This window comes from Aristolochia californica, unplaced genomic scaffold (genome assembly GCF_029961685.1).
Source record: "Aristolochia californica isolate CCGP_79_NKW_82.1479 unplaced genomic scaffold, dmAriCali1.0.hap1 SCAF_4, whole genome shotgun sequence".
NCBI classification, from domain to species: domain Eukaryota; kingdom Viridiplantae; phylum Streptophyta; class Magnoliopsida; order Piperales; family Aristolochiaceae; genus Aristolochia; species Aristolochia californica.
This window is the reverse complement of record NW_027182103.1, coordinates 42,875,698-42,887,587: the sequence shown is the minus strand read 5'-3', so window position 1 is coordinate 42,887,587 and position 11,890 is coordinate 42,875,698. Positions and strand designations below refer to the sequence as shown.

Sequence of the window (11,890 nt, the reverse complement as noted above, 5' to 3'; positions counted from 1 at the left end):
AGCCGACAGTGTTAATGAGAAAATTGAAGTATGTTTTTCGACTTGGTATCAAAGCAAAAGAATCCTTCTCTATCTCCTTCTCGTTGCCGAAGGTCAGAGTGAAAGCTCTATCTCGTAGTCTCCCATCACCGAAGAACAGAGCCAAAGCTCTGTCCCGTTTTACTTTGGTTTCTCCGTGAACAGCGTTATTCGAAAGTTTTGTCAGCAATTGACGACTGTAGCCGAGCCATCGCTCGGCCTTACATCAGAAAGTGTTGCCGACCACCGACGAAGAGCCTCACCAACGCGCACTAGCGTGCTCCTCGAGGAAGTCGAACCTTCTAGACGTCACCAACGACGACAACTGAGCCACCGCTCTGCCTTCCTGCAAACTGCCATTCCAATCAGCATCGGCGAAGAGGAAGAGACTCACTGTCTTGACGAAGAAGACGAGGTACATGAAATTTTATTTTTTCGCTTCAACTTTGGTCCGTGATTGTTATTATTTTTGTCGAGCACACCGGTCTCGGACCGGACCAAGATCAACCCAACAAGAGAGAGCGAACCGGACCAAACCGGATCAGTTCACAGAATCGACCGAAGCGAAAACCGGAACCCAAACCAGATCAAACTAGTGAACAAAAAATGGACCAAATTAGTAATTGGACTGGACCAATATTTTTGGATGATTTTTTTTTATTCTGATCACCACTGATCTTCTTTCATCATGTCGAAGCAATCAACACTGATTATTCATGTGCAATCCGAAAACTCTGATTTTACAACCAACGCAATTCCTATAGAAGTAAACTACAATGTATGGTCCCAGATCATGGAGATGCAAATTGCAGGACATGAGAAGCTAGAATATATTATGGGAAAAATACCACTCCCACAAGAAACGAATGCCTCCTATGCGAAGTGGTATGCTAAAAATCAAAAAGTCAAGGGGTGGTTGTTAACCTCTATGTCACTAGATATTATGAAGCGCTATATTTGGCTACACACCGCAAGCGAAATATAGAATCCTCTAGCAAAAATTCTCTCCACCAAACAGATTGGTCGCCCTCTATCAACGTATTATGGTGATCTTGTGAAATTTTTTCTAGAACTTGATCATCGTGATAGGATTATAATGAAAGATCATGATGATCTTATCGCTTATAGAAAATCCTTTAAAAGATAGCGTGTTCATATTTTATTAAACGGATTAGATGTAGAACTCGAACAAGTGCGTGGCGAAATTCTCAAAAAAGACCCGATATTGGATCTTGAAGAAGCCTATGCTTACGTACGTCGTGACTCTATTCGCATAATCATTTTAAATAGTGAAGTTGATCTTGTTGAGACATCTGTAATGGTAGCACGTCGAGCTAAGCCTAAAACAACTCGACCAACTGGTCCTACCAGTAATCAAAATCGAACATCAGGATCTCGTAATCGCAGCTATGAAGGTGGAACAGCCAAACCAGAGAGCATTTGTACTCACTGTGGTGAGACTGGGCATACAAAGTCACAATATTATGAACTTATCGGGTATCCATAATGGTGGGAACCTACCAAAGTGCCTCGCAAACGAAACTCCAAACCAAATAATCATGTTTCCGTTGCAGTAGCAGAACCTTCCACCTCTCACTCAACTCAAGATGCATCAGTCTTAATTGCTACATCTAGTAAGGTTCTTAATACTTCCGCTTCTAGTAGAAATAGTGAATGGATAATTGATTCTGGTGCTACTGATCATATGACCTTTGACAATCATCATGTTAAAAGTATGAAACCATCTGAACAACATATCGTATCTACAGTAAATGGTACTCCCTCTCATGATACTAGAGAAGGTTCCATCACCCTCACTGAAAATTTGAGTCTTGATGTTGTATTAGTTGTTCCAACCCTCAATCATAATCTATTATCATTTGCTCAAATAACTCGTACTCTGCATTTTATTGTATTTTTTGCCTAACTTTTGTCTTTTTAAGGACATTCGAACTCATAAGACAATTGGTTATGGTACTAGAAGGGGGAAACTATATTACCATAATCTGCAGCTAGAAAGTTCTCATCAGTTAGCCCAAGCATTGTCCATGAAGAATACATCTACAGATTCTGAATTTTGGTTATGGCATATACGATTGGGTCACTCATCCTTTAGTATATTTAAAGAAATTGTTTCCTAAACTCTTTGCAAAATTATCTCTTTCATATTTTAAATGTGATGTATATGAATTGGCGAAAAGCCAACGTGTTCCATTCCAAATAAGCATGAATAGGTGTCCAGTACCCTTTATGATTATTCACTCTGATGTGTGGGGTCCAGTAAATATAGCTTCTCTTAGTGATAAACGGTGGTTTGTTTCTTTTATTAATGATCACACCCGTATGACTTAGATTTGCTGAATGAAGTCAAAAAGTGAAGTTTGTTCGTTATTCAAACAAGTCACTCATATCTGTATACAATACAAACTCTTCGAAGTGACCATGGTGGAGAATTTGTGATTCAAAGTTTGAAAGAATATCTTGATGATCATGGTATTACTCATCAAACTACTTGTTCGTACACTCCTCAGCATAATGGGGTTGCAGAGCGAAAGAACCGCCACCTTCTTGAGGTTGTTCGTGTTTCCTTGTTTAAAGTTCATATGTCAGCTAGTTACTGGGGTGAAGCCATCACAAGTGCAACTTATCTTATCAATTGAATACCCTCAAGTGTGTTACAATTTCAGACTCTCTTGGGTGTTCTTCAAAAAACCATAAGTTCACCTATTGTGCCGAATCTGCCACCTAGAGTTTTTGGGTGTGTATCCTTTGTTCACCTCCATAAACTATTGAGAAATAAAATGGAACCCTAAGCTCTCAAGTGTGTTTTTGTTGATTATGCTCAACATCAAAAAGGTTATCGACGTTATCGTCCTCCCTATCGCAAATTATATGTCACGCTTGATGTGGTATTTCACGAAGATAACACGTATTATTCTACTCCCGAGTCTTCACACTGGGGGAGAACTGGATTGAATTGAAGACCCTTCATCATTGTTTGGACACCTTGGATACTACAAGTGGTGAGTATTTAGATTACAGTAGTAAACATCAAAATGATACAAATGAGCATGATTCACAATATGGAGACAGACAAGTCCAGATGGAAGTGATGAAATCAGAATCTCAACCGATATCTTCCCCCCTTCATAGTGTACCAGTGGATCAATTACTTTCAGAGTCCATGTCTAAGCCTCAGATAAGTTCAGAAATCCAACTACAAGTGTTACCTCATCGAACCACAAGAGAAAAACCTAGTGTCAATTATGAACCTCTTCTCACCTATAAATCTCAGTATCCTATGCATAATTTTTTTTCTTATCATTGATTGTTAAAGGCAAAATGAAGTATTTGTGAATCATTTATGTGTTATATCTATTCCTAATAGTGTGCAGGAAGCCTTGAAAGATCCTAAGTAGAAAGAAGCTATAAATGAATAAATGAGATCGCTCCAAAAGAATTCAATTGGAAATGGTTGATCTACCTATAGGAATGAAACCAGTTGGATGCAGGTGGGTATTTACCATCAAATATAAAGCCGATGGCACCTTTGAAAAGTTAAAAGCAAGGTTTGTCACCAAAAGATATACTCAAACCTACGGGATCGACTACATGGAGACAATTGCAACAGTGGCCAAAATCAATATTGTTCGAATTATACTATCTTTGGTTGTGAATCTTGATTGGCCCTTATATCAGTTTGATGTTAAAAATGCATTTTTACACGAAGATCTCCAAGGAGAAATATATATGGAATTACCTCCTAGATGTATTATGCAAACAAGTAAGTAAACTGAAGAAATTCCTATATGGTTTGAAGCAGTCCCCGAGGGCGTGGTTTGGAAGGTTCACAAATTTTATGAAATCTATCGGATACAATTAAATCAACTCAGATCACACTCTCTTCCTGAAATCTAACAAGGAGGCAATCATAACTCTTATTGTATATGTTGATGATGTGATAGTAACTAGGAATGCTCTAGAGGAAGAGAAGGCATTGCAAAGTCATCTTGCTAGAGAGTTTGAAATGAAAAATCTTGGTTACTTAAAATATTTTCTTGGTATTGAAGTGTCAAGATTAAATGAAGGAATTTTTCTATCTCAACGAAAATATGCTTTAGACTTGGTTAAGGAAACTGGTATGACAACATCCATTTAAGAAATTTAAAACTAGGAACATATTCAAATCAAGTTCCTGCTAACAAGGAACGTTATCAGAGACTAGTCGGGAGGGGTATGTATCTTGCACATACCAGACCAAATTTAGCTTATGTACTAAGTGTGGTTAGTTAATTTATGCACTCTCCAAGTGAAGAACATATGAATGTCGTCAACCGTCTCATGCGCTTCTTGAAATCATCTCAAGGGAAAAGTATTTTATTTAAAAAAGGAGGCGACATGAAAATTGAAAGTTATACAGATGTTGATTGGGTTGGGTCAATAGATGATCGACAATCTACATTTTACATTTGTAGGTGGAAATTTAGTCACTTGGAGAACTAAGAAACAAGAGGTGGTGGCTAGATTGTCAGCTGAAGCCGAATACAGGGGAATGACCAAGGCAATATGTGAATTATTATGGATCAAAAATCTGATACTAGAACTACATATTACTCTGACCAGTCCTATGAAATTATACTGTGATAGTAAGGCAACATGTGATATTGCCCACAACCAAGTCGAGCATGATGAACTAAACATGTTGAAGGTGATAGACACTTTATTAAGGAAAAATTAGAAGCAAGAATCATTCAAGTCCCTCATGTTCGGTCTCAGGATTAGCTTGCAGATGTGTTGACCAAACTAGGGTCTTACCGAGCCTTTAACAATTGTCTCGACAAGTTGGGCATGAGTGATATCTATGCACTGACTTGAGGGGGTGTGTTGAGATTTCTTCTAAAATTTCTTACCTTAAGAAGAAATTTTGTAAATGTTCCATAAATCCCAAAATTTTTGTAAACTTTGTAATCCCTGTAATCACTCGCAATTCTTCCATGTGCAGTTTGTAAAATGGATATTTAAGTCGACGGTGTTAATGAGAAATATGAGAGAAAATTGAAGTACGTTTTTCGACTGTTTGCAGTGAGAGGTTGAAGGAAAAGGGAGGTCGAGATGGAGAAGGGAGAAGGGAGAAGGGAGAGAGAGAAGGGAGAAACGAGATGGAGAAAAAAAAATCAGAGGAAGAAGAGACGAGAGAAGAAGGAGATTGAGAGATGGAAGAGTGAGTGAGAGACAAAAAAAAATCGACGATAGGTTCGACGTGTCCCGCTCGCTTCATCTAATTGATTCGCAATATACTGCGGAATCTGAAATCCCAAATTAAACTGTGGGTGTTATCTTAGGATTCATCTGATTCATCAACATGAATCGGGCATTGGTGTTCCACTAACAGCATCAAGAGATGAACTGAATAATGTGACTGAAGTTCATCTCTTGATTCAACTTGACTAACCCCCTTTTACGCAGTATCGCCAGTGTACGCCCCCCCCGGTAGGCCTTGTTCCTAAGATCGCCATCGTTTTCATTTCAAACCTAATTTTTGAACTTTGGTGGGGATATAAATATTCAAATTGTAATACTTGTGTCTCATGCCATCTCGAAAAGAGTAGTTAGGGATTGAATCGAGTCGAACCTATCTCGAACTTGCATATATTTGAACTAAGCTTGATTTAAATACATTGAACTTGAATTTGAGTTGAGCCCATCCTCGAGCCTAAAATTGGAATCGAGATCAAACCTAATAATTTTAACCGAGTTGGAACTCCAACCTACATTTAAAACTTTACCTAAAATATAAGTGGGTATTGGATTCCATGGGCCTTGACCACTCGAATTGAAGTCAAGAATTTTCTCATCCAATTAGTATAAAAATAGGACGAATCAAAATTTGGAACAAATAAATTTTAGAAAACTGCAAAATAAACAACAAGTTTACTAAACCATTCACCAAATATTGAATATTTATCTATATAAATAAATTCAAACAAATAAATCAATATATCATTATAATCATTTATTTATAAATTAAAAGAGAAAAAATTAGGACTAAATTTTTCTTCACAGCTTCTTCTTGTTTTTAACAAAACAGAATAGAGAGAGTTACGGAAACCTTCGTCCTTCTTTCTCCCACTGTCAAATACAAAATAAAACAAAAAAAAAAAAGTATCTGGACATTTTTGCAAAGACGATATTTGCTCCGTCTTCTTCTGCTTCCATTTTATGATTTTGGTTCTATCGTCTCCGTGTAGTCTAAATCTTGTCTGCTCTCATATTTGAGAAACTGACTATTTTTGGGATTAGCGTCGAATCCTAGTGTCGCTGTTTAGAATTAGATTGTTTCGACCGAGCTTCCTCAGACTGAGGGAGACCTCACCGGCGGTTAGCCGAAGGGTGAAACCTACAGGCAATTTCGAGTCAAAATGAAAAAGCACGGAGCAGCGAATGGGTAAAAGGCTAAAAAGCAAGAGCAAGGAGCATCGCATCTCTTGTCCTTTTTATGAAAAGAAGGAAGAAAGGGCGCGGCGCGAAAGAAAGAAATAGTAGTAAGGCAGTCTGGGCAGAAGAGCACGGACTTGATTTTCCCTATCAGTAACAGCAACTCCTCTTTTCTTTTTCCTTTTCCGTTTTTTTTTTTGCAAGGAAGGAAAAGAACTGCTTTCCCTTCCCTTTTGTTTTCTTCTTTTCTCTTTATTTTCTTCCCAACTTTCCTGGCAACCTCCACGGGTGAGGTTACAGTGTATATACGAACGAAACACGTACAAGTGACTGCGAAGTTCGCCTCAAGACCGGACCTCACATGGCTGCCCTGAACCTGCTGCTCTTCCCCGGAGACTGAAATTTCAAATTTGTTTTACAAATTAATGAATGAATATGATCAATCGTTTATGCTCTCTGGTCGGATTGCACCAGTGGCCGCGGCCAAGGATGTAGCAGAGGAGGTGGCCTTGAGTCACGCCAGCGTCCTGTCAAAAAGCTCCATCCGTTCCCCTGTCACACCATTATCAGAACCGCCAGAGCCATTAAACAAACGAAAAAACAAACAAAGCCCCTCGGCTTCTACTTTATTACTCAACTTCGACTCATCCTCCCCTTTGCGTCCCTTTTTCATCTCCATCGAACCTGTTCTTCTCATACCCCCGCTTCAACAACCCTACTCCGCACGCCCCCTCTCTGCTCTGGCTTTCCCCACCATGGAAGCTTTAAGCATGCTTAAATACTGGAGAGGAGGCGGTGGAGCCACGCCAATCCCCGCCACTACCTCCACCGTCTCCGCTTCTTCATCCTCCGAAACTGGCGGCGACAACGATGACGAGGGTCCTTTTTTCGACCTCGAATTCGCCGTCCCCGATGACGACGATGATGAACAACCGGAACAGGAAGAAGATGACGACGACGATGACGACGACGACGACGACGACGCGGGTTCTGGTTCCGAGGATGGAACCGACGGGGAGAGAGAGTTCGATTTCACTCTCTCTTCAACTGCCGCCGAAGCGCGAACAGATCCAAACCTCGCTCTGTCACCCTCCGACGATCTCTTCTTCAAAGGCAGGCTTGTTCCCCTCGAGCCTGCGGCTTCGCTTCACTCAGAATCCAACTCCAAGTCTCAGTTCCCCGGTTCTTTTCTCAAATCAGCTACAAAGTTCCGCGTTTTCTTATTGGGCTTCAAAAGACCCAAATCTGTGCCAGAAAACGACGGTGGCGACGGTCCCACGCAGGCCACTCAGAAGCACCAACAGCAGCACGGTAAGTCTTTTACCGTGAAGTTTAAGGTCGAGGAGGTTCCCATTGTGTCACTCTTCACAAGAGACTACAGCTCCAGGAGCGCCTCCGGCGGGAAGCCGCAGAAGCTGGACGATATCATCTCCGACGACGGCGTCTCCTCCTCAGACATGAAGCGCTTTTCGAAAGATGTCTTACAGAAGTATATTAAGATGATCAAGCCCCTATATGTTAGGGTTTCAAAGAGGTATGGGGACAAGCTCAGGTTTTCGGGGCAGCTGAGCTTGGGGACAGGAAAGGCCGCTACTCAGGAAGTGGGTGCGGTAGGGGAAGCTGACTCTGCTTCTTCGACTGCTGCTGGTAAGAACCAGAAGCAAGTCAACCATATTCCGTCGGGGTTGCGCGTTGTTTGCAAGCACTTGGGTAAGAGTCGATCAGCATCGGCAGTTGCTGCCGCACCGGCTGGGACTTTTCAATGCCGGAGACGGGACGATTCTCTGCTGCAACAACAGGATGGGATCCAGAGCGCCATTCTTCACTGCAAAAGGTCCCTTAAAGCTTCGAAAGGTGAGATTTAAGGGTTAATGGTTCCATTTGTTATTTTAAGTTGGGTAAGGTGGTGTTGACTGCTGCGTTGCCCCATTCGGATCACGATTTGAACTTTATCCGACCCAGTTTTCTTTGTTTTATTGCAGATCAAGAACAGGGCTCTCTGTCTTTCCCACGATCTGCGAGGAATCCCTCATGCAACAAGTCTCTAAATTGTGAAAAAGCGAAAGAAGTGAAGGGGGAGATGTGACATGTGGGGGAGAAGTAAAGACTCGAAATTTGCTCGTATCTGTGAGAGAGACGGAACGCCCAAGTGAGATGGGACTGTTGGAGGAGAAGAACCTCGCTGTATCTATGCAAAGCTTAGAATGATATATAGGGATAGGCTTGTAGTTTAGTCAGTTTTTGTAAAGGTGATGATGATTATTACGAATTGTGAGCAGGGAGGTTCTGAATTCTGATCTCTCAGTGACTGTAAAACTGATGATTATGATTAGGAACAAACCAACCCCTGCAGCAGATGTGAGAAGAGTGAGCTTTGATTTCGTGTAAAGCCATGATCAACAGCTTTTTTGCTGCATTAGTGCCTAATATTTTCCATTACAAGTTTGTGCAAGAATTAGCGTCGAAAATTCCTCTTCTTCTTCCTCCATACCAAAACTGAAAAAGATGAGCTAGAAGGAGCGGCAGTGCAGCTTTGCTGCATCTTTTGTTGTTTCGGTCAGCCAAGGAAGGAAGTCGTGGAAAGCTCGGGGGAAGTACAGTAAAAAGCTCCAAGAAAAGAAGAACCAAAGCATCGGAAGGAAACGAATAAAGAAGAGCAAAATTACGGAAAGGAGTAAAAGAATGGGAGTAGGTTGATTCTCGTGATCCCTTGGTTTGTGACGCTCTGTTTCTGTTTTCTGCCTCTGTTAGTACACCTGGAGATGCAGTTTGTCGCCTTCTTCAACGATACCCTCCCCAAAGTTGTTCCGAAACGATATATCGATGTCGTATCGGTTCTGCTCTCTTACCCCTAAGGAAAGAGAATTTTCACCCGATACGATCCCGCCAGTTCGAATTTCGAAGGCTCCATTTCTTAAAATTATATATCGGATGTAGGGCCGGCATGAGAAATTGTTTTTAGCTTTTTTCATCTCTCAAAACCTTTCCCCTGTCGATGCGTCTTATGAAATCAAGGTACCCTCTCTTTGTCATTATCTCCGAGAGAGATATACCCCTCTGGCCCACTCTCACACTTCCCTCCCAACATAAGGATGGCTCGGTCCCAGTTTTGTTTTTCACCCACCTCTGATAGATTATCGAGAACAAATATGTTGAGTTTATTATAGGTCTTTCTACTAAACTTATATTATCATAACAGGTACTCATATATGAGCTTCACCCAAATTATTCACATATTAGAATCAGATGGTTTATGCGAACGGAGTATTAAGGAATAGTCATACATGTATTAGTGAAAATAAATATATTAAATTTATTTATTAGTAAAAAGGTTTTTGTTAAATTGGGTCTAAAGATTTATCCCAAAATAACTAGTCATTTAGGAAATTTTTTCTCTCAACTAATAAATTCAAGATCTTTGTATCTACTAATTCATGTAAGACTATTTCTTAACACTCCTCACACTTTGTATTTTTTGTTTTTGTTGTTCTAATTTAGGTGGACGCCTATAGATTGATGCGAAATTTTTTCTAATAAACTCTTTTATCGACTGAATTGAGAACGCTGTCAGATTCTTTTTCTTAGTCTAAGCTTCGAATTCTCAGCAACATTTATTTGAGAGTTGCAGTTAGAACTTCAGAAGAGGACGAGAAGACAGAGCTGCCGCCCCCTTTTCGGTAACTTGGGAACAAAAATCTCAAGCGCGCACCCACTTCTTACTGCTTTTGGTTCGCTCACCTGCTCACAGACAAACGTGCGCAGCTCATCAATGGCGATTCTGTCCTCATCACAGACCATGAATCTTTCATCTGTTTTGTAATTCAACGGATGTATTCATTGGGAGTCTGGAGTCTATCTCTTCGTTCATGCACCTGCGATTCTCATAAACTCCACCTCAAAAGGCCTTCTTGAAATTTGAAGACGGTTCATGAACCGTGTATGGAACCACGGAGAAAACTCAGAAAACGTAAAACAGGAATCAGGATTGGTGCTTCCTCCTTCAAAAATTTCAGAAAAACTCTGTATTTCTGTTATTTCTAGGAATAAGATCCTCTCTTCGCGCAACTAAGTTGATTTTCACCGAACCACAACCGCAGATGGAGTATGCAACTCTCTGCTTCTTAGAATTCTTCTCTTTCCTTGTGAATAGGCACCCCAATTGCGTAAATACCCATTTTTATGATGTTCAAATTAAGTTCAGATAGCAATTTATCATTACTTTCTCTTGCACTCTCGTTTTGAATTCGCCGAAAGATTATTGTGGCCTAGCCTAACAAGATCGTTGTTCATAATATATATACAAGGTTGCTGAAGTGTTTTGCTGCCAATGATATAGAACTAGCGCTATAAACCAAACGATCAAAGGTATTTCAAGATAAAGTTACTGCTTAATTTATGTCATTGTGATTCAACCTGGCTTTTTGTGTCTTTCTGCAGAAAAGCAACAGAATGCAAAGGAGAAAGCGAAGAAAAAAACGTCTTCTTTTGCCCATTTTTCCAATCGATACTCCAAGAGGCTGCCGTAAAATGATGAGAAAAATCAGGATCCACATTTCACAACAAACCAAACAAATGTGTTTTTGAGGAAGCAATGAGGATGGAGATGTAAATTTAAGAAACTCTAGACAAGATGGAGTTGAACCATGGCTCGTGGCTAGTGGCTAGTGGCGGTGGTAACGAACCGTGCTTAGACAGCTTCCGGTTTGTATTGTCTTGTTGAAAACAACGACGTTCATGGAGCAGTTAATGCTAAGATCATACCGCGGCTTGAACACGCCGAGCAGATTCACCCATCCATCAAGCTTGGTATAAGCAGTCACTGGCACGGCACCGGTTGTAAAATCAGCAAGGAAGTCGGGATCCAGCATCAACTGATGATCAGTATGCGTGTCCATTGTCAGATTCATACAAAGGGTTTTCTTCCCCGGAGACATCCCTCCCGGAACTTCACCCTCTCCCAGGATTCTCCCACGGTAAATGGCATAGGCGTACCCGTTTTTGTATCTGTAATCAAGTATGTTTGGATTCCGGATGGACAAATCTGCAGTAACGGTCGCGGACACAGTCGGAGGATTCTCCGAAGTATTGAACTGCATGCTGTTGATGGTGGCAGAGAGCATATGGGCATCGGGATTTCTGACCTTGAAGACCGTCTGAGAAAGAACAACACATACCACGACGAGTACTACAAGCACTGAGCAGCAGGAGATGATACAGACCTTCTTCGACATCGTTGTAAAAGAAGAATACCGAGTTTGAGCACCCTAGAGCAGAGATCTTCCTCTCGTATCTTTCTTTGCAGGAATTGATATCGAATGTCACTGATCAGGATCGAGATGAATCTATCTGTTGCTAACATCTCTATTTTAACGGGATTCCCCTTTGTTGTAGGCAATTTAAAGTGGGTCTCTATGACCTCGGCGATGCTCATTAGTTA

At 40.9% G+C, this 11,890-nt stretch overlaps 2 protein-coding genes across 2 annotated transcripts; one reads left to right on the top strand and one right to left on the bottom strand.

The window, feature by feature from the left end:
- Positions 1-6,863: 6,863 nt before the first annotated feature.
- On the top strand, positions 6,864-8,895 carry LOC137961871 (probable membrane-associated kinase regulator 2). Its single transcript, XM_068808477.1, has 2 exons — positions 6,864-8,307; positions 8,436-8,895. Exons 1-2 carry the CDS (start codon positions 6,879-6,881, stop codon positions 8,537-8,539), a joined length of 1,533 nt encoding a protein of 510 aa, XP_068664578.1. The 5' UTR covers positions 6,864-6,878; the 3' UTR covers positions 8,540-8,895.
- Positions 8,896-11,114: 2,219 nt separating this feature from the next.
- LOC137963386 (uncharacterized) lies at positions 11,115-11,684 on the bottom strand. The gene has a single exon (XM_068810510.1). The coding sequence runs from the start codon at positions 11,682-11,684 to the stop codon at positions 11,115-11,117; it is 570 nt and encodes a 189-aa protein (XP_068666611.1).
- Positions 11,685-11,890: the final 206 nt, after the last annotated feature.

What these genes read in the sequence shown, in the direction of transcription:
- LOC137961871 (XM_068808477.1), top strand. Translation starts at nt 6,879, where the DNA reads ATGAATGAATATGATCAATCGTTTATGCTCTCTGGTCGGATTGCACCA. An exon ending in GTCCCTTAAAGCTTCGAAAG is followed by an intron (nt 8,308 to 8,435) that starts GTGAGATTTAAG and finishes GTTTTATTGCAG; the next exon opens with ATCAAGAACAGGGCTCTCTG.
- LOC137963386 (XM_068810510.1), bottom strand. Translation starts at nt 11,684, where the DNA reads ATGTCGAAGAAGGTCTGTATCATCTCCTGCTGCTCAGTGCTTGTAGTA.